We start from the raw sequence: 23376 nt of genomic DNA on the forward strand, positions 1-23376 counted from the left end.
CATATTACAGTATATATAATGAACTGTTCGATTAATTAGATTTTTTAATTTAACAGACATCAAAAAAGACTATCATTTCTGACCAAAAATGGGTTTAAAACTTTATTATTTAATTAACATAATTTGGAGTCGTCAGGAAGAAACTGGTTTCATAATTTTTTTCCCAGTTTTCTTCTTTAAAAAAAAAAAAAATTTTAATAGATTTTCAGATTTTTGAATTTGTAATTTAAATCTTGTAAATATTGGATGGTTGTTTATACCATTAGGTTTTTAATACAAAATGCAAAAAATACAAAATCAGAAAACTGAATAGAAATCTTTTTTTTCACTTATATATGATCATGAGGAGCAGGTGGAAAAATTGAAAAAAAAAAAAAACCTGAAGATTATATATATATATATATATATATATATATATATATATATATATATATATATATATATATATATATATATATATATATATGTATATACGTATATATATATAGTCCCACAAATTATTGCAATAAACAATATTATTGTCATTTTCAGAGAATTAATTTCACTGCTATAATGATAATAGAATAGCACAACAAAGCAGTTATACCAAAAAAATAATAAATTAAAGTTATATAAATCATAGTTTGAAAAATATACTTTATTATTTTTCTACACTGCAGAATTCCACATTGTGTGTATGCCATGGAGTCACAGTTACGGAAGCACTGAGTGTTTACTTAGCTCGACTGTTTAAAATACTATTCACTGTTATATATGTAAAAAAAAACATACAAAACTACACGATGTAGGCCGTATTACAATTATCACATTTTACTGAGCCCACAGCTATTTACTGTACAATAAATCAATAATGTATCTATTGTGACTGAGTGATTGTGATTAAGTCAAAAGTTTGGACACACCTTCTCATAAAATTCAAATATTTATTGTTTTTTTTTCCTACATAGTAAATAAATAGTAAATTGATCCAGACTATGAACACTCTCTAAAATACTTATCTGGGGAGCTGTTTGTTAACTTGTGGTTTCTGAGGCTGATAACTGTGATAAACTTATCCTGTACAACAGAGGAAACTCTTACTCTTTTATCCTTTCCTGGGACAGTCCTGATGAGTGCCAGTTTTATCATCATAATGTTTTAGATGGTCTTTACAGTGAATGCACTTGAGGATACTTTCAAAATTCTTGAAATTCTTCTTTTCAGATTTACTGACCTTCATTTTTTAAGTATTTTTTCTTTATTTAGTTAATTTATTAATTATTTAGTATAAATTAGAACATTACTCAAATAGAGCTATTCACTGTATGCTGGTGGGATGAGATGACTCAGGAGGAGGAGACGATGATGAAGATGATGGAGTTCAGAAGGTGTGCTATATCTGTTCTCCACCTGATGGCACCAAAACACCTCTTCCCTCCAGCAGCAGATTACTCCACTGCTCCAGAGCCTGAATTAGAACTAAACTGTATAGATAGCCTCTCTAATTAACCCTTTAAATCCACTAACACGAGCTTAATACAGTTATACACCAGCTACTGAATATATACTGCAGTGTGCATATATAATAAAATACCTATTATAATGAGATACATGAAGATTTAAGATTTTTATATAATCTCTGTGTAACCATTAGTTAGATACTGTCAATTTAAGTAAAATTATCTTTATATTTGGGTTAAGATTTTTTGAGTATTTTAACAAATGATGAATGAAACAATCATTACAATCCATCATGAATTATTTAAGAAATATCATAAATTATTCAGATTCTCTTCTGAATTGTTCTACGTATATAACTATGATAATATATATAATAGTATTACTAGTATTACTAGTATTATTGATAGTAATTAATAATGCTATTATTTTTTATTTCTGTTATTATTCTGTATGTAATTATCCAGTATCTATTTATTATATATATATATTATTAATTTTGTATGCACTAAGAATTAATAAGTATCTATAATCTAGTATATGAATGTATTTAATATACACTATTATTCATTGTTCATTATGAATTTAATATTTAGTATGTTTTTGTATGTACTATGAATTATTCAGTAGCTACTAGGAATTATTCTGCTCCACTTACTGATTTTAGATCAGTTTTAAAAGGAGTCAACCCAAATTCTGCCTGTAATTCGACAAGTTTAAAGAAACAAAAGATTTGGAGGACATAACCTGTTTGAAATGTTTGTGTTCAATAAACATTCATTTTCAAGTTTATTGAAATTTATTTTGAATATTCTCTAAATGTATCTGTTTTTTCTCCCATTACACTGCTACTCAGCTGTACATCCCCCTATCACTGATGATGCTCCAACACCAGGAGGGTGAAGACTAGCACACGCCTCCTTCGACACATGTGAAGTCAGACTCCGCCTCTTTTAGAACTCTTTTTGTCGAGTAGCATCGCAGCGCTAACGCTCGACTTGGAGCAGCGACTCGGTTCTAATACATCAGCTCACAGATACAGCCTTGTGCTGATCCACATCACCCTAGGAGTGATGAGGGCAAAGAGTGCCATCTACTGTACTGTACCCACCCAGAGAGAGCATCTGAGAACATCAGATAAAAAGGCCTGTGGCAGCACTGAGCGCTGCTGTAGGAACAGTGATTTCAGTGATTGTTGTTGTTAGTGTTGCGTTTAGCTGCTGATCATGAAAGGAGAGATTTACAGTGATTTTTTAAAAACCAAAACGCTCAAGAGAAGGTGGGTCATGCAACAGGACAATGACCCTAAGCACACATATGGATGTATGAATGATTCAGTGTCCACTAAGAATTATTCAGTATCTATCTACCGACATTGTTTGTGCTCTCTCAGGGCCCCGGAAGTCATCTGGACCAGTCGGCACCCTGATTTGTATTATTTTGCATTAAACTGTAACAGTTGCAGATTTACTATTTACTTCAATTTGTTTTTGTCACAATTACAATTAGGATTTTTAGTAACGTGGGGCGCCGAGGGGTCCAGCGGTCTAAGATTAAGGCACTGCCACTATGATCAGAAGATCGCCAGTTCGAATCCTGTTTATGCAGCTTGCCGTCAGCTGCCAGAGCCCTAAAAGAGCACAATTGTAGAGCTTTGCTCTCTCTGGGTGGGTACAGTACAGTAGATGGCACTCTCTCTTTCCCCTCATCACTCCTAGGGTGATGTGGATCAGCACAAGACTTCGTCTGTGAGCTGATGTATCAGAACGGGTAATCAGGCTGGAGTGTGTGTGTGTGAGTGTGTGGTGGAGTGTGTCGGGGTATTCTGAGTGAACTGTGGTGATCAGTGTTATCACTCTGATGTCTGAGAGCTGGAGGGGGGCGGGGGCAGGGTGGTGTACAGGGTGTGCCGGTGGTCCGGTGTTGAGCGTTTCCTGTGTGTGTTAAACTCGAACTGGTTTAGTGTTTTCTTGTAAGCGCTGAAGGCCTCAAAACCTCAAACACACACACTGCACACACACTGCAGCTGCAGACAGAACATCAGATAAACAGCACTGAGCGCTGCTGTAGACACAGCGGTCTGCCGTTGTTATTTTCAGTAATTGTTGTTGTTAGTGTTGTGTTTAGCTGCTAATCATGAGAGAAGAAGAAAGATTTACAGAGATTTTAGGACAACCCCCCTCCCCCCCAAAAAAAAATCCGGGTCACGCAACAGGACAATGACCCTAAGCACACAATTAGTTCTACTAAAGAATAGATCAAAAAGAATAAAGTTAATGTTTTGGAATGGGCTCAAAGTCAAAGTTCTGACTTTAATCCAGTAGAAATGTTGTGGGCGGAGCTGAAGAGAGCAGATAATGTGAGGAAACCCAGTTAACCACCAACATCCCAGAGTTAAAGCTGTTCTGTACGGAGGATTGGGCTAAAGTTCCTTCAGGCCGGAGATCAGAACTGATCTACAGATACCGCAAACGTTTAGTTTAGCTATTACTGTAAAAGTTAAGAAGGGTTCTCACGGTTAGCGCTCTTACTAGCTGAAGCTGTTCTGTACGTTCCACCAGAACTGATCTACAGTTACGTGAAGCATTTAGTGGAATTATTGCTGTAAAGGAGGTAAAATCACACCAGATACTGAAAACAAAGCTTTATAGAAAAAATAATGCATACCTGTCAATAAAAATAAGGGAAATTTTCAGTCACCTGCTTCGAGCCGCCCACCAACCCAACTGAGGTTCAGTATCCCTTACATTTTAATACAGGTTTACAGGAAATCTAAAATAACCACCTGTGAACCACTTACAAATTAGATGTTTATAATCTGATAGGCCTACCTTTGTTGACACTGAAATGTTTTGGACATTCACGCATATGTAATTCTTATAATACAGCCTTAATAAATCCTTTTCTAGATATTTACATAAAAACTTCAATTTTTTATTTACTTCATACTTTTTTTATTTAATAGATTTAAAATTTAACAAGGGGTACACAAATTCTGCAAAATAGTATTATGAGCTTTTACATATAGACATATAGACATGGAGCCGATATATTCCATCAGTGAATCCATTCCTTAATAATGTACACAATTAATAATCTTGAATTAATACTTCTTTCTTTGATCTGTCCACTCCTGATCAGTTCAGTTCATTTCAGTCCTCTCCACATTTTCTCTCTCTCTCCAGCTCAACCATCTATTCTACCTCTTCTAAATAATAAATTACACCACAGTACTTGAGATTTCTACAAATTCAAACAACTGACAATTCCCACACTGACCCTCCTCCTCGTGCCACAAGACCAGCAAGCTGATTGGCTGTTTCTCCTGAACGGCGGGACTTTCTCCTTGATCCGGCTCCATGATTGGTTAAGAGATTTCCCATTCACACAGCGCCTGTCTCCTAATATTTTATTTTAAATATACGGGAAATTATTAATACGGGAGGACGGCGGGAATGAGCAGTAAAATACGTAGTTTCCCGGCCAAAACGGGAGACTTGACAGGTATGTCATGCCCGACACACCTACACTTCACCATAGCTTTAGAACTGATTGTTCTAAGTGTTTCTCCTCCACTAAAAGGTAAGAGCAGACGTTGGATGTTTGGACGTTTGAGTGGATGTTTTAAAATGTAGCTCTTCAACCACAGACGCAGCTCCCTCTAAACACTGCAACTTTCTGTTCAAGCAAACGTCTGTGATTCCTCTAACTGAGTGTATTATTTTATTATTTTACTCATCTAATATCCGTATCGTACAGAGCCCCTAAGGTGTAGAATAAGGTAGATATTGTAGAATTGTATATCTTTAAAACACTGCTGAATCTACAGGTGAGTCTGCAGCAGGAGAGTCAGGTCCAGTCTTCACACTCTGAGATCTTCAGGTTCAGGTTCTGCTGGTGTTTGTCTGTGTGAGTGTGTGTGTGGTGTAGAGAGTGTGGTGAGGAAGGCAGTGGCTGATGTGAAGCGGTTCTATATGTGAGGTTAGATGACCTAGAACCGGTCCGGACTCACCGCCGTCACGATATAGAACTTTCCATTTCCTCTCACTGACCTTCTAAACACAGCCAGACCCTCCAACCACGACCTCAATACACACTCACGCACAAACACACACACGCTTACATTATTTACTAGTGACACTAATACACGTCTCAATTAAATACAGTCAAAGTTATTTTATTGCATTTTATTTATTCAAAATATATTGATACAAAATTACCTATAAAACATATATAATGTACACAAAATACAGAATATGACTTTACACACACACACACACATACACTATCACACACACTACATAACTAGTGATGCTGATACACATGTTAATTAAATACAGTCAACGTTCTTTTATTGCAGTTTATTTATAAAATATATTGTAACAAAATTACCAAAAAATGTAATAACAAATTATACAATGTACACAACATGCAAAATATGATGTTACACACACACACACACACACACACACACACACACACACACACACAGTCTATTTTTGACCTATTAGTCAACATTCTGTCACTGAACACGTTTTATTCCACTGACGCTCAGCAGAGATCAGACCTGCAGATAAACTCAGATAAAAGAAACCCACCTTCTGAAGGTCTGCTTTTAACACACACACGCACTCATACACACACTTATACACACACACACACACACACAATGCAAACAGGCAAAGAAAGAGATACGAAGAAAAGGTGACGCCTCAGCCTATATACACAACTCTAACCTGTGGAGAGAATGAAGAGAAACAAAAAAAAAAAACTCTAGAAAATGTATTTTTGCTGTTTCCATAATGAGTAACTTTCCATTATTCATATTGTATCAGAAGTTTATAATGCATGGACCAATAGAAATGCTTTAAAAAGAGCAAAACTTTTATTCTAATAAGTTTACATCAACAATAATTTAACAATAAAACTGAAAAGAAAGAAATTTATGTTTTCACTTATGTTACTATTCTTAAAAATACCATTGTAACAAAGAGCCAGCTTTTACAAGATTACAGAAGTGTAACTTAAAAAAAGAGAAGGAGGAACAGAAAAATAAAAAACGAACAAAAGAAACAGACAGCCTTTGTCTGCTTTGTTTGGCTTTCTTGGCAATTAGTCATAAAAGACATGAATTAAAAGAATGAAAGTGAGAACTTTTAGTTTATATATACAGAAATGCAGGAATATAATAATATAAAATTATATAATAATAAGTAGCAAGGAGAAAAATAGAGAAAAAGTGACCAAAAAGCAAAAAGAGAAATAAAAACAAAGAGAAAAATAACACTGTTAGCATTTTTTGCAAGTGTGAATGAAATAAAGAGAAAAACTAAACATAAGAAATAGTTTAGTTAAGACAGTTAGCAATTGTTTAGTCATTACTAAAGCCTCCAATTTTTCAGTTTCATATTCACATTTTTAATTCCACCCTACATTGAGCCTGTAGTAGATTTTAAGTGATTTTTGATTATGTTGTGCAGAAAATAGAAACAGTCCAAATAAAATTACACCCGGACTCTTATATAATTATTCTGTTCCACCTTAAAAGCTAACGGTGTTAAGGTCAAATACCCTTAAAAACGCATCTTTATTTTGAAGCCTGTTTGCTGCCACAGCAACATTTAAGGTGGAGTGGTAAATTAACAGCATTTAAGGTGGAATGGTAAATTAACAGCATTTAAGGTGGAATGGTAAATGAACAGTATTTAAGGTGGAATGGTAAATTAACAGAATTTAAGGTGGCGTGGTAAATTAACAGCATTTAAGGTGGAATGGAAAATTTACAGAATTTAAGGTGGAGTGGAAAATTTACAGAATTTAAGGTGGAGTGGTAAATTAACAGCATTTAAGGTGGAATGGTAAATGAACAGTATTTAAGGTGGAATGGTAAATTAACAGAATTTAAGGTGGCGTGATAATTAACAGCATTTAAGGTGGAATGGAAAATTTACAGAATTTAAGGTGGAGTGGAAAATTTACAGAATTTAAGGTGGAGTGGTAAATTAACAGAATTTAAGGTGGAGTGGTAAATTAACAGCATTTAAGGTGGAATGGTAAATGAACAGTATTTAAGGTGGAATGGTAAATGAACAGTATTTAAGGTGGAATGGTAAATTAACAGAATTTAAGGTGGCGTGGTAAATTAACAGCATTTAAGGTGGAATGGAAAATTTACAGAATTTAAGGTGGAGTGGTAAATTAACAGCATTTAAGGTGGAATGGTAAATGAACAGTATTTAAGGTGGAATGGTAAATTAACAGAATTTAAGGTGGCGTGATAATTAACAGCATTTAAGGTGGAATGGTAAATTAACAGAATTTAAGGTGGAGTGGTAAATTAACAGCATTTAAGGTGGAATGGTAAATGAACAGTATTTAAGGTGGAGTGGTAAATTAACAGCATTTAAGGTGGAATGGTAAATTAACAGCATTTAAGGCAAAAGGCAAAAAACAAAAATGATTCAGACAGTTAGCGTGATGCTAGCCTGGTGAGGTGTTTCCGTTATTTGTGATTAGCTGTTTTACCATTTTTACCCAGACTGTCAGTCTTGTCTGATTTTGTTGACTGATCTTCGTTTGATGACTCTTCTTCATCGTTTCTCTGAAGATCAAAGTAGGACTCGTACACTGGAACCATGTACTGAAACACACACACACACACATCAGATTTACGCTAACACACTCAAACACTTTAGCTTATTTTATGGGTACTTCATCAGCTTAGCCTCCTAGCTACCACATTAGTGCCCATTCCACCAGCAGGGAAGTTACACATACAAATTACAAAACAGTTTTTTAAACAGTTTGTGGTATTTGTATTCCATTAGCTTAGCCACTTATAGCTACCAAACTAGTGCCCATTCCATCAGTAGAGAAATTACACATAAAACTTAGAAACAGCATACTAACAGCATACAACAGCATTTAAATAATAAAACAGCTTGTTGAATGAGTATGTCATTAGCTTAGCTTCTCAGCCACCACATTAGTGCCCATTCCACCAGCAGAGAAATTACACATAAAATTACAAACAGCATAAACAGCTTATTTCATGGTTATTTCCTTAGCTTAGCCACTTAGATACCATATTAGTGCCCATTCTACCAACAGAGAAATTACACAGTAACCTTACTAAAAGCATATCAGCTTTTTATTATTAAAACAGCTTGTTGTATTGGTATTTCAGTAGCTTAGCCACTTATTATTAAAACAGCTTGTTGAATGAGTTTTTCATTAGCTTAGCCACTTAGATGCCACATTAGTGCCCATTCCACCAGCAGAGAAATTAGTCATGAAATTACAAACAGCATAAACAGCTTATTTCATGGGTATTTCCCTAGCTTAGCCACCTAGCTACCATATTAGTGTCCATTCCACCAACAGAGAAATTACACATAAACCATAAAAAGAGAATATCAGCTTTTTATATATTAAAACAGCTTGTTGTATGTTTCATTAGCTTAGCCACTTAGCGACCATATTAGTGCCCATTCCACCAGGAGAGAAAATACACATAAAATGTACAAACAGCATATCAGCTTTTATTTTTATTAAAATGGCTTATTTTATGGATATTTTCTTAGCTAAGCCACCTAGCTACCACATTAGTGCCCATTCAACCAGCAGAGAAATTACACATATCAGCTTTTCATTAAAAATGGCTTGTGTATAAGTATTACGTTAGCTTAGCTACCCAGCTAAAAAGAAAAATAATGACTGTGGCAGCTAATTCCTTTCTACTAAAACCTCCAAGTTTTCAGTTTCATATTTACATTTTCAATTCCACATTACATATACATGTAGTAGATGTTACATGCTTAGTGATTATACATTCTGCTTATGTTGTGCAGATTACAAATTACGGTCCAGATAAAACTACACCTGGATTCTTATAGAAATATTCTGTTCCACCTTAAAGCTGAAGATATTAAGGTCAAATAACTTAAAAAATGCATCTTCAGCCAGCATTTAAGATGGAATGGTAAATTCAAACATCTAAAATCTTTATGCGAGTGATTTTCTGTAAAAATCTCGCCCAATAGCACTGTTTGTTGTTGACATCACCAGAGAGTGGACTCTATAGGAGCAGTGCAGAGCACAGGGAGTGATTTAAGTCTGTAAACGCTGGTGTATGAAGTACACTGAAAGCAGCAGCGATAAAGAAACTGCACTGAGGAAGTTAACATGTGGCCAGGTATTTATATCCACTTATCTGTTTGAATGGAAAGAGACCAAAATACTCTGAACTAAGCTTAGAAATTACGATTTCAGAAACATATTTTACATCCCTGATACAATCTGATTTTTCAACTCAGTTCTGGCTGCTGCGCCTGCACAGATCTCCACAGCGAGAGGTGTTTCTTACCCACTGGGTGGAGCCTCTGGAGTTACGTGAGCTGTCGTCACCCTCGCTATGCTCAGGCTCCTCCCCCTCACTTGCTGGTCCCTCCCGTATGACCATCCTCTCTACAACCACAAGAACAACATTAAAACATTAAAAACATCTAAAACATAAAACGGTTTTCAGCACTGAATAGTGAACATTTCTTACATTCTTACACTACTGATTATATTCAGCTTTCAGGCCGTCACAAGTTACTGAGAGCTCAGCGGTGTTGCTGTGATAAAGGTGTTGCTATGGTAGAAGTTGGTTGCTAGGGTGTGCTATTGAGTAGGTGTTGGTTGCTAGGTGATTAGTAAAGTTTTTCTATGGTATTTATGTTGGTTGCTCAGGTGTTCAAGGTCAGTGGTTTTCAACTGGTCTCGGCCCGAGACCCAAATTTTCTCACGGCCACTTTTATAGAATACAAACCAAACTAATTTATTTTACCTTTACCTTTTTTACCTTATTTACCTTTTAATAATCCATTACATTTTAATTTAAGCATGCATTTTTTTACACGTATAAACAATTTTACTGCAATAAAATTAAATATTAAAACTGCACAAAATAAATAAGACCGCAAACTGAGATATTATACTTGTCTGCATTCAGAATACATTAGTAAAAAACTCTCTTTGTCTCTTTTTTCACCAATATAAAAAAAGAGTACAAAATCAGATGAGCATTAATTAAAATTTAGATTTTTTTAAATGTCATTTAAATGTCATTTTTTAAAAGCTGTCCAAAGACGATGGTCCAATTGCTTTTTTACTGTATATGCCTTTGTTGCTATAGCGTTGCTGGGTGGTTGCTAAGGTGTTTATAGGTGGTAACTTTGCTAATGGGTTGTTTGCTGGGGTGTTGCTATACTTTAGCTAACTACAACAACTTCTACAAATAATAATAATAATAATAGTAATAATACTAATAATAAAATCCAAGAAGAACAATAGTATAGTAGATAAGGAGAACAAACAAAATTAAATTTTCCAATAGCCTTCTTTCTTGTTTTTGGAGAGAAGTAGACTCAAACATTAGCATTGGTCAATGTGACTGAGGCCTTCAGTTGCTTAGAAGTTAAACACCTTCACATTAACTGCTAATTCTAGAGGTTCACGTACTTTTTCCACTCAGATATATGTAATATTGGATCATTTTCCTCAATATATAAATATTGAGTGTAATATTTTTGTCTCATTTGTTTAACTGGGTTCTCTTTATCTACTTTTAGGAACTTTTACTCACGTGTAAATCTAATAACAGTTTATATTATATTACATAGCATGATGCTAACTGCAGGTCATAAATCATCTCCTCAGACTGTGTGGAGGAGTTATATGTGGTTTCTATCACTCTGAACTCTCAGTATTGTCTATAAACATGATCTAAACCACAGGCCTGTAGATACCAGCTGCTTCTGTTTATAGCTGTGCTAGAAAACTTCTGCTAGTGTCTATTTACAACCTGTTAACCAACAACAATTCTCTGACTGATCAAATTCTGGTGTAAAGGTGAGAGAACTGTGTGAATTTGACTCTTTACTAAATGTGTATGTTGATTAACTTGTGTTTAGTGTGCTGCTAAACATAAAAATACAATTTGTAACCCTCCTGTTTTGTTCATTTATCAGGTTATGCATGTTTAATTGTCCAAAATATGTCTAAAACCCCCCAAAAACCCTAGTAATCAGTGTGAATATTCCGTTACTAACTCCACTCCGGGGGTGAATTAGATCCAGTGGTCTGCTATAAATCAAAGAAAATAAAAATTAAAAATTGGTTTCAAACATAAAACGAGAATTAGTAAAGCATATGTTCTATTTTTTAGGATTTATAAAATAAAATACATTGCATTCATTTATACTGATATTAGGTTTTTATATTATAATAAATATGCATTTAAATGCACTGTAATTAATTATATAAAAAGCAAAAATCTTAGCAAATAAATATCTCCTGTCAGTTTGCTGGAACTGCTATTATAATAGACAAAATGCCAATTTGATTTAAGTAGAAAATGGCAAAAAAAAAGGCAAAAGCCCAATTAAACATGTTATTTTCTCCATGTAGCTACAAGTTGTTATGTTATATGTTTTAAGAATGCAGGGTGTTCTTAGAATTGTTCTTTACAAGAAATATGAACATTCTGTTCACTTATCTAAATAAAGTTTTAAGTTTGTAAGAACTTAAAACAGCATGTAAGAATAAGTAAGTTATTCTGCATTACTAAATATTCTATTAATATTTCATTACTTCAATTAGCATAATTCACCCGTTTTTTATTTTAAAAATACATATTCAACATTTTTTTTATGTTTCTCTACTTTATTACTTTTAAAAGGCCAACACATAAAACACAGTAGTTTTACATTAAACATTGAAACATAACATTGCTATTTTGTTTTAGTTTTTGTAGCTTTTGTAGTTTTGGCATCGTAAATCAAACCACTATATCTCTATCATATCCCTATATTATATATATTTTTAAAATCTGTCTTATTTCTTGATTGTTTTTTGTATTTAAAGTACCAGTCAAATGTTTGGACACACCTTCTCATTCAATGTTTTTATTTATTATCATTGTTCTCTACATAGTAAATGAATAGTAAAGTGATCTATCAGATTATAAAGGAACACATAAAGAATCATATAGTAACTTAAAAACAGTGTTAAACAAACCTAAATACTCTTGTGGTTTCTGAGGCTGGAAACTCTGATAAACTTATCCTGTACAACAGAGGCGGTCCTGATGAGTGCCAGTTCCATCATTATAATATTTTTGATGGTCTTTGCAGTTGCTGCACTTGAGGATACTTTCAAAGTTCTTAAAATTCTTCTTTTTTTCAGATTGACTGACCTTCCTTTTTTTCTTAAAGTCATTTTTTTAATTCTTTACTTTATTTAGTTAAGAAGTTCTTGCTTCTCATAACCTGGATTCGAACATTACTCAAATATTCACTATTCACTGTATACCTGTAACTCTACCTCTTCACTACTTTACTTTAACTGATGCTCTCAAACTTTACATTAAGAGACAAGAAATTCAAGTAATTAACTCTTGATGAGTTCAGCACAGCTGTTAACTGAAAGCCTGAATTCCAGCAGACTCTACCTCATAAAACTGACTGAGAAAATCCAGCAGAGATGTGCAAAACTGATCATCTAAGAATGTAAAAAAAAGCTGAATTAAACGTTTAACTGGTGTTGTCAATATTTTTAGAACAACAAAAAATAGTCATTTTAGTTTAATTGCTTGAAGATTATTTGATCAATCACAGTGTGTAGACAGGTAGGTGGTATAGACTAGTTAATAAAACATTCTTGTTTTGATAAAACAGAGCATTTTTGTTCATTAAAACTCTTGCTTCATTGTTTTATGGTATATTTAGTATAAGAATGTAATTAAAATGTGATGATTTATATTTGGATTAATATTATACAGTGTTTTGGTGCTGAAGCTGAGTGTACGTTGTTTTTAATGTATTTTTATGGTATTTTTAGTATAATAATGTCGGTATATTTTAATTGCTCTGTATTCTGAATGTATGTGATGGTAGGTGAGTTCAGGTGTGTTCAGTTTACCTGGTTTTCTGCAGGTTCTCCACACAGCCACAGAAACACAGAGACAAATCAGGATCACGGCTGCGGGAACCGACGCTCCCACTATCGGCACCAGCGGCGATAGGGATGAATCCGATAGGGCCTCCAAGGATGAATTAGTGAATCCAGTGGTGTTATTGTCTGCTATAAATCAAAGAAAATAAAAATAAAAAAATTATTTCAAACATAAAAAGTGTATTATTAAAGCATGTGTTCTCTTTTTTAGGATTTACTAAATAAAATACATTGCATTCATTTATACTGATATTATATTATATTATGGTTTTTATATTATAATAAACATGCATTTAAATACACAGTAAGTAATTATATTAAAATCTGTTTAACATGTGCTGGTATCTTAGCAAATACATGTCTCCTGTCAATTTACTGGAACTGTTTTTTGATTTAATTAGAAAAAGGCAAAAAAAGGCAAGAAATATACAAATAAAACATGTTTTTTTTCACGTGTAGAAACTAAAAGTTCTCTAAAAACACGGGGTTCTTTAAAAAATGTTTAGTTTAGTTCTAGTGTGAGACCGTTGTAAATTTAAGATGTTTTTTTTTATTATTTTTTTAGATATGATATATGTTTTAAGAATGCAGGATGTTCTTAGAATTGTTCTTTAAAAATGAAAATCTGAAAATTCTATTCACTAATTTAACCTTTTTTAATTATGAAGTTTTAAGTTTAGAAAAAAGACATCTAGACTAATCACCAGCATGTACCTGTTTTACTTAAGTATAAATAATATATTTTTTATTCTTACCATCTTTATTTTTGTTTTAGTTCTTCTCTTCTTTTGTTTTTATTCCTTTTTTCATAGTTTAATTTTTAGTAGTTTTGTAGTTTAACTTTTTAACTTATTATAAAACATGTACATATAGTGCGCTTTGTGTTAAATAATTACATTTACGTTAAACTTATAATTTATATAATTGAGGGGCCAGAGGTCATCAGAGATTTAATTATTAGTTCAATTATATAAAATAACAAATAAATGTTTGAGCTTTTATTGTACTGAACGTATACTAATTTTATATGATTATATTTTATATATAATATTTATATATATATAAAGATTGAGACACAGTGATGCAGCACTTTAGGGACCCAGGGGTGATAGCGTTCCGGCGCCGCGCCGGAAATCCGGCGTAGCGTGGCTCTGTAAAAAAAAAAAAAAAGCTTTCCCCATCCCCTATGAAAAAGCCCCCCCCCCCCCCCCCTTTTTTTTTTTGACGTGTGCAGACCATTTAAAGCTCAACGCAAGCCTTCCATCCAATCAGAAATAGGACGCCGGCGGGTCTTGTCTTGGCCGCTCATGGGCTCCGAGTCCTCCGGGCATGTTAGTTGAAAAAATTGGTTACGGCCCAGATATATCAGTGGCAGCTTAAATTCTGCGCATTACGACTTCCTAACTGTAATAAGCAGAGGCGGAAAAAGTACTACAAATTGTAATTAAGTAAAAGTACATTTACTTTGCTAAAATGCTACTGAAGTAAAAGTTAACATGCTTTTTTGTCTAATATATTTTTGTTAAGGGGCTAACGAGCTTCACACGTGCTTTACTCACCCAAATAAACTTAAAGCTTAGTACAGGGCAGCTGCGTACCAGCATGAATCGCGCATTTGAAGTGGAGCTCTGAGTTGAGTGGACGGGTTTGATGAAAAGCGCGATATATAATTTAATTAAAATGTATTTAAATCATATTATATATAACAGGTGTGCCGAATTTTGAATCCCAGGCAGAATCCGACTCTCTTTTGCGTGCACACGCGTCTGGTAGTGGGCGCTAAAAGTTACTCTCGCGATGTCCGTTAATATTTTTATAATATTTCCCTCAGAATACAGCAAGATATAAAGCCAAACAAAGACTGTAAGACAGTGCTAGTTTAGTTGTATAAAAAGCGAAAGAAAGACGGGTATTGCAGAACTAAATAACTCGTAGGACTTAACGCGCATCGAGACACGTCCAGTCGGGAGAGCGCACGGTGCTCAGCAGTTATATTTTCTTTATAACTGGCTTTAAAGAAATTACTTTCAAAAACACCCGTTTTAGTCTCCCATTAATTTATATTAGGCTTACAAATGAATTCAATAAAAATGATGTGATGATAAAGTGATGATATAATTTGTCCTACATCTTACAATTACATTTGGTCACATCTAAAACACATTTAATATTGGAATAAATGATCGGATTAATCAAAATTGCAATATAAATTCCCTTCTAAAATAAACATTTTAAAAACATTGTATTATTTTTATTTTAGGCCAGCAATTATAATTTAATATAGTGTTACAGATCTAAATCAGATTTAGGTCATCATTCATCATAAAGCAGGTCTCATGTGAGCCATTTATAACTGTCCCTAATTCCATTATACATATATTTTTTATTATTTTTTTTCTTTCCTCATTTTTACAGCGTACAGTTGGAACTAAGTCAATAAACAAAACTCTAGGTTAACACGCATATAATGCTTTACAGTTGATAACACAGAGACAGTCCTCCTGCATCAGTAAAAGGTTTATTTCATTTATTCATGACTGGAACTGATTGTATTTACGTTCCTTTGATCGCAATAACTTGAAGTGAAGCAGCTGACGACATCCGCGGACCAATGCGCGCTCTCGGCATCGCGCGCTCTTACGACGCAGCATCGCGCGGCGGGGGGTCCCGAAGCCGAAGCGCAATACAGGCGAGGCTGCAGATAGAGACGGCCCGCAAAATCTAAATACTGTATTATTTAACTATAACAATACAGCAGTGTCAATGCCACCGCTTGTGATGCTCCTTGCTTTGCTGAATTTCATAATCGGCTGAATTTTAGCTTCATCATGCGTCGTTTGTCGTGTAGTGTGAGAGGGGCAGGATGTCCGATTAACTGCCCAAACGAGCAGCCGATTGTTTCAAATATAAAAGCGAATTTCAGTTAAATAATAGCGAAGTGAAATAAAATAGATTTATCTTCAGTCAAAGAGCTTTTTTTCTGCTCATTTTTTATTTCCAAAACTGCGCTTTCACGATGTGAGAGAGAATGAGTGAGAATAAGCATCACGTGTATCTGTCTAATTCGCAAACGGCAAATCTCCTTTGTTAATCTAGGAGTAAGTCCGTGGAGTAAGCATAACTATAAATCCTTATAAATGTTAAAAATATATAGCTAGTAACTAATAGTTACTGTGCACATTTTAAAGATATTTTTTGGCTGGTAAACAGAGGCATCTCCGCTTCCCGACGTCGGTCAGCAGGAGGCTTTCTATTCGCGATGTCTTCAGGATTTGCAAAAATAAAAATAAATGATTTTCAACGCATCATTCAAGCTTCCACAGCAGTAGAGTTTAGATTGTCAGCCGGAGCCTGACCCGATTTCCGACCCGAACTCACACATGCGCTCCTCCTCTCCGCAAAATGGAGCCTTCTGAAGTGAGGAGGAACATTACATAAGGTGAGCTAAATTTGGTCCAATGCAAAGGACAGTCAGATGTATGGAGCTAATTCAAGTTAGTTGTTGATAGAAACAGCACGTGTGTCGGCTTCGTAGAGTGTGTTAAGCACAGAGTGCTATAAGCTTAAAATAAAGGCTAAATTAATCTATATGCTTAAAAAAAATCGTGTGTTCGTAAACATTGTTAAGCATATTAGAGAAGAAGAAAAGTAATTGTAAATTATTGTTATTTTGGTTTAATGAGTGTGCAGGGCATAAGGGGGCAGAACGTGCATAATCATGTTTAAAAAAAACACTGCATTAAAAAAAAATATATGCACTCTTAGTGCTTCCTTTTCATTTACTGGATAGAAACTGAAGCTGAAAGCTAATCTCCGAGTTGTAGCTTGAAGAATTAGCACACAGAGGCACAGCAGTGTAGAGCTGTTCTCTTGGCACTGGTACGTTAAGTGTCTCTTGGGTTTATATGAATTGATCAGATAAATAGTCGTCTATAAACAAAGGTAATGTTATTCCATTAAAAAAGTATTGCTTAATTAATTGGTAATCACCTCCTCTATTTTAGACAGAGTGTAGTTACTGTACTTTGGAGTAGTATTGCCCCCTACTGACCTGTCTTGGTATGGCTGCTGCATATGCAGCTTTGAGTTAATGCATTCTGGTGTTGAAATGTTGCATTGTGGTTCAATACACACCTCAATTTCTAACTATACTGCAACATCACAAGCCTTGAATGCATTTTTAACGCATACGCTGGTATTCGTTTTAACAGGTAGAATCGAACGTGGCCAGTTTCTTTCAGTCAATCGTAAGTCCTATACCAAGATGGAAATTATCTGTTTTCGTGAATAACACTATAGACATAAGGCAAATATTAAAACATCTAAAATGTGTCACTTGACAATAAGGTCATACACAGACTATTAAATGTTTGAATAATGTATCAAAATGTATGCCTACATTACGTCGCATATGCAGTATGTTGTGCCCCCCTCACCCCGTTGGAACAGGAAAAAAAGTTCAGGCTCAGGATTTTTTTTCACTATCACCCCTGGGGACCGTAGGAAAACTACAGCACAAAACGAATAATGAATAAATCAATTTAAATCCCTTTAAATGTGACCTCTTATCTTTATATTTTTATATTGTACTGTTAGAACTGTAGTCTATTGAATTCACATTTTAAGAAAAATGTAATGGTGGTTAGGTTTTTGAACCCTACAAAGGGATTGCACAGTTTAAAACTAGAATAATAGTCAATGCTATAAAATGCAAAATGAAAAACGTGTCTTTACTTAGAAATGCATCAATAAAAAGCTAAAAAAAAGTCTAGTTCTGTAGTAACTCAGTTTACTTAAACTTATACTGCAGAGAGTTTACTATCAGTTTCAGTTTACTTTATTTCACAGTTATTTAACCCCTTAAAATGCTTTGTTCCATATACAGGTTACAGCTGTAGGTGAAACAAAACCCTTTTTCTGCAGTAAAATAACTTATTTACACTCTGCCTGTTTACTTTCTCTCTACTCCACTTTATAATTTCAGATCAGTAACAGGAATCAACGCAAATTCTGCAGGTTAAAAAATAGACGTAAAAACTAGACAAACATAATGAAACTACAGGTTTGGAGGAAATTAACTGTTTGATTTATATTCAGGAAAGTTCATTAAAGAGCCAATTTTATGTTTTTATTCATTATATTTTAATATTAGCAGATTTTATGCTTAGATTATGCTTTTTTAGATTATGCTTTTCAGTAATGTTCCTTATCTAACATGAAAGCTTTTTACGTAATGCTTGAATAGAAGATAGATTTTTAACAATAAAAATAAATCAATAAACTGAATTCAGGCTGAGCAGAAGGTCTATAAGGCTTTGTTGCCTCTATGTACGAAACATCACCTAATATTATTGAGTCATGTTTAAGAAATAAACTGATTAAATTAAACTTACGCTTTTTTTCCAGGAGTCTCACAGTCGTCCCTTTTCCTTTTACAGTAACCAGTACAGGAATGTCTTGTAGAACTTCACAGATGTACAGTCCTGTATCATTACTGCAGGCGTTTCTTATAGAGAAAACTGAGCAGTTAGTATTAAGGATTTCTGTAGGAACGTCTTTATTAGTCTGGTTGGGTTTAATCCACCTCACTTTAATATTAGGGATGATTTTATTCCAGCAACAGGAGATTTTCACACTCTGTCCTTCCTCCACTGTGAGTTCAACTGGAGTCTGGGTCACAGAAACGTCTAAACTGGAGTCTAAAGAGAAACACAAGGTTTTAAAAGGTATATTACAGGTTTTTGAATATTCCTGCAACATTACAGGCTAAACATCCTGGAACCTTTACAAAATGTTGGTAAATCTAATATCTTTCTCTCTTAGCTGGGCAGTACCTCTAAAATAAGTCTGGGATATGTTTTTTAAGAGAGCACTTAAAAACGATGAGTTTCTTTGATTTTATCAAATTAAAAACCTCTATAATATAATCAAGAGGAAGATGGATGATCACAAGCCATCAAACCACCAAACTGAACTGCTTGAATTTTTACACCAGGAGTAAAGCAGCATAAAGTTATCCAAAAGCAGTGTGTAAGACTGGTGGAGGAGAGCCAGGGTTATTCCACCAAATATTGATTATTTCTGAACTCTTAAAACTTTATGAATATGAACTTGTTTTCTTTGCATCATTTGAGGTCTGAAAGCTCTGCATCTTTATTGTTATTTCAGCCATTTCTCATTTTCTGTAAATAAATGCTCTAAATGAGAATATTTTTATTTGTAATTTGGGAGAAATGTTGTCTGTAGTTTATAGAATAAAACAACAATGTTCATTTTACTCAAATATAAACCTATAAATAGCAAAATCAGAGAAACTGATTCATATATATATATATATATAGGAACCAGGTGTCCAAACACTTTAGTGTGTGTGTGTGTGTGTGTGTGTGTGTGTGTGTTTGGACCTACCCGAGGAGGAACAGAGGGAGGAAATGAAGAGGCCGCACACCAGCAGAGAGAGAGGCTTCATCTCTGATCGCCCGACACACTCTGAACCAACAGAGTAAAGATACAGCTCAGTATACCTCACACACACACACACACACACACACACTCAACGTTCTACCTCACTCCATCTCCAACTTTCCAGGCTCGCAATCTGCGTCAACCACTGAACCTCTTTCCGCTGTCTCACACACACACACACTGAAGACAAAGTACTTACGTAGGTACACTCACCACAAACACACACACACACACACACACACACACACACACAAACACACTTTTAGAGAGGTTGCGTTGACCTCAGCAGTGTGAAGCCAAGATTTCTCACTCATCACTCCAGACTCTCAGCAGCTCTGAACCATAAACAACCAACAACCACCAGAATCTGAGAACATTATGACCACCTGCAGAGCCGGGTTAAATATCTCATTCCATCATTTTAAAATTCATTTTAAATTCTAGTTTAAATAAATGTCTAGTTGTGTCTCTAGTATGAGTTAATTTCACGTGAGCTGTTTTTTGTGAAAAAAAAGAAACTAGTCTGGTGTTTCTGTTTAGCCCTGTTTTTGTTCACTGCATTAACGTTCTCTGTAGAAAGACAGGATTTCAGCTCTTGCTCATAAATATTCATACATTCAAAAATATATCGCCTCTGATTGGCTAACAGCACTGCAGCAGAGAATACCTACCTGTATGGTGTCACATCAATGTAAAAAGTTGAGGGCGCAAAAATACAAGTCAGGGGCTCAAAAATACCAGGTGAAAAAAATAACCAGCACACGCGCACACCATTCCCTTTTACATTTGTGCTCACGAGAAGTTCATTTACACACGCAAAATGTTAAAACATATTTTAAATTTTTCATCTAGTATTTTTGCGCCTTCAACTTTTGACATTGATGTGACGCCATACACCTGCCTTCCCCCCATAGTCAGTTTTACAGCTCTAAAACTCAAAGGACTAAAAATGTCTCAGAACTACAGTCTTAGTTATACTAAGTAAAACTTAACGATACCCATTTGTTATCAATTTTTTAATTCTGTTCCATTGTGATGCAGAACATGTTAGCATGTTAGCTAGCTCTCCACTAAACCTAGTTTTCTCCCCGGTAATGTAGCTAACTCACCACTAACGCTAGTATGTTGGCTAGCTCTTTTTACTCCACTAACCTTATTTCTCTCCCAAGTAATGTTAGCTAGCTCGCTGCTAATTGTAGCTAGCTCTACGCTAACCTTACTTCTCTCCCCGGTAACTTTAGCTAGTTCGCTGCTAAAGTTAGCTAGCTCTATTCTAACCTTACTTCTCTCCCTGGTAATGTTAGCTAGCTCTCTGCTAATGTAAGCTAGCTCTATGCTAACCTTAGTTCCCTATTCAGTTATGTTAGCTAGCTCGCTGCTATTCTTAGCTAGCTCTACACTAACCTTAGTTCCCTCCCTAGTAACGTTAGCTAGCTCTCTGCTAATGTAAACTAGCTCTACGCTAACCTTACTTCTCTCCCCGGTAACTTTAGCTAGTTCGCTGCTAAAGTTAGCTAGCTCTATTCTAACCTTACTTCTCTCCCTGGTAATGTTAGCTAGCTCTCTGCTAATGTAAGCTAGCTCTACGCTAACCTTAGTTCTCTCCCCAGTAAGGTTAGCTAGTTCGTGCCTAATGTAAGCTGGCTCTGCTCTAACCTTAGTTCCTTCCCTGCTAATGTTAGTTAGCTCTCCGCTAATGTTAGTTAGCTCTACGCTACCCTTAGTTCTCTCCTCAGTAAGGTTAGCTAGCTCTCCGCTAATGTTAGTTAGCTCTACGCTAACCTTACTTCTCTCCCCGGTAACTTTAGCTAGTTCGCTGCTAAAGTTAGCTAGCTCTATTCTAACCTTACTTCTCTCCCTGGTAATGTTAGCTAGCTCTCTGCTAATGTAAGCTAGCTCTACGCTAACCTTAGTTCTCTCCCCAGTAAGGTTAGCTAGTTCGTGCCTAATGTAAGCTGGCTCTGCTCTAACCTTAGTTCCTTCCCTGCTAATGTTAGTTAGCTCTCCGCTAATGTTAGTTAGCTCTACGCTACCCTTAGTTCTCTCCTCAGTAAGGTTAGCTAGCTCTCCGCTAATGTAAGCTAGCTCTATGCTAACCTTAGTTCCCTCCCCAGTTATGTTAGCTAGCTCGCTGCTAATCTTAGCTAGCTCTACGCTAACCGGTAACTCGCAGCCAATGATAGTATGTGCTTTTCCACCGGCATTAAACACACCATCTAAAAATGTAATAATTACAGCAAATTTACAGTAAATTTAAGACAATTTAAGACCTTAATTACCCCGATTTTAATTTAAGTCATTTAAATAGAATTACTAAACTCTTACCTAAGACTTGGTGGTTTGGTTCTTGGGCAGTTTCCCCACGTGGAAGCCCCAGAGTCCGCTTTATATCATAAAATCCAACTCGAACGAAGGTTCACTAGTGTTTCATTAGTGATTAATAGCTCTCACTGTGGTTCTCTGAAGCTTTAAAAGACAGAAACAGAAAGGACCACGAAAAAAGGAAACAAGAATAAAATGGGTTAAAGTGAAACATCACCTTTGCCAAAAATGAAGTTAAAATTTTTAAGCTATTGCAATGTCATGTAAACATCATTTGTTTTATTTTACACACAAAACACGCCCATAATTAATTAAGAGAATTAGTACATGCCTTTTGCGCTTAGTTTCGAGCTGCACAAGGTGTACTTTTCCCGCTGTTACGACAGCAAAGACACACTGACACGCCCTAAATCAAGCTGCACAGTGCAATGTTAAAAGCTCGTCTATAGATCACTAAAATAGGGTCATTCCTATTTCTATTATCGGTGTTTTTCAGTTTACTCCATAATGTGAATCTTTCGGTTGTTTTTTACACTGTATCAGAATTTTACGATGAATGAACCAATAGAAATAAACTGTAAAACTGTAAAAAAACTTCGATTATTTTTTTTCTTCTCCTGTAAAGTTGCTAATAAATCAAGTAAGACTTTTAATTTGTTGACTACTTATATCATATCTGTAGGTCTACTACAAATAAATCACTTTAAATCACTAATTCAGCTTAATCACTTTCTATTTTCACTTGTATGCATTTGTCCGTCCAGTTTTGGAAAGCTGCATGGCAGGGTGTTCACAGGTTGACTTGTAATTTTAGTAAATTTTAGTAAACATTTTATTAAAAAAAAGGTATAAATGAATAATTTATATGTATTTAAAATATATATACTTTAAGACATCTAAGAAACTTGTGTAAAATGGATGAAAAGGTTAATGTTATTTCTGTATATGGGTAATGTGTTAATTCGAAGTAAATGTTGTATAAATGTATTGTTACACAGAGTTTGCATGAAATTTACTATTTACATGAATAAACTATTTAAACTATGCTGCGACACAAAAGACATATTATATTATATTATTATTTTATATTATATTGATATTAATGACATGTTAATGTTAATTGACATGTTTGGTGCTGTTTATTTATTATTTATA

At 34.7% G+C, this 23376-nt stretch overlaps 1 protein-coding gene and 1 long non-coding RNA gene across 3 annotated transcripts; one reads left to right on the plus strand and one right to left on the minus strand.

Annotated features, from left to right (window-relative positions):
• The first annotated feature begins 7099 nt into the window (after positions 1-7099).
• LOC125804003 (uncharacterized) lies at positions 7100-7901 on the plus strand. The gene is made up of 3 exons (XR_007440520.1): positions 7100-7426; positions 7623-7706; positions 7818-7901. It is a non-coding gene; the product is annotated as an uncharacterized LOC125804003 (long non-coding RNA).
• LOC103021692 (uncharacterized) lies at positions 7411-22387 on the minus strand. 2 transcript variants are annotated; one of them, XM_022665527.2, is made up of 6 exons: positions 22225-22387; positions 19843-19923; positions 18828-19133; positions 13402-13563; positions 9803-9903; positions 7411-8077 (listed from the first exon to the last, which is right to left on the minus strand). In XM_022665527.2, exons 2-6 carry the CDS (start codon positions 19901-19903, stop codon positions 7940-7942), a joined length of 768 nt encoding a protein of 255 aa, XP_022521248.2. In that variant the 5' UTR covers positions 19904-19923; positions 22225-22387; the 3' UTR covers positions 7411-7939. The 2 variants fall into 2 exon arrangements, with proteins under 2 accessions (XP_022521248.2, XP_049339017.1); XM_049483060.1 differs by lacking the exon at positions 22225-22387 and having other exon boundaries at positions 19843-20075.
• Between the last annotated feature and the right edge of the window lie 989 nt (positions 22388-23376).

The sequence above is a fragment of the Astyanax mexicanus genome, chromosome 8 (assembly GCF_023375975.1).
Source record: "Astyanax mexicanus isolate ESR-SI-001 chromosome 8, AstMex3_surface, whole genome shotgun sequence".
NCBI lineage: Eukaryota > Metazoa > Chordata > Actinopteri > Characiformes > Acestrorhamphidae > Astyanax > Astyanax mexicanus.

Coding starts and splice junctions, on each gene's coding strand:
- LOC103021692 (XM_022665527.2), bottom strand. CDS start 19,903: ATGAAGCCTCTCTCTCTGCTGGTGTGCGGCCTCTTCATTTCCTCCCTC. Junction 13,564..18,827: donor GAGACTCCTGGAAAAAAAGC/GTAAGTTTAATT, acceptor TTTGATTTATAG/CAGACAATAACACCACTGGA. Junction 8,078..9,802: donor CCAGAGGCTCCACCCAGTGG/GTAAGAAACACC, acceptor TGTGTGTTTCAG/TACATGGTTCCAGTGTACGA.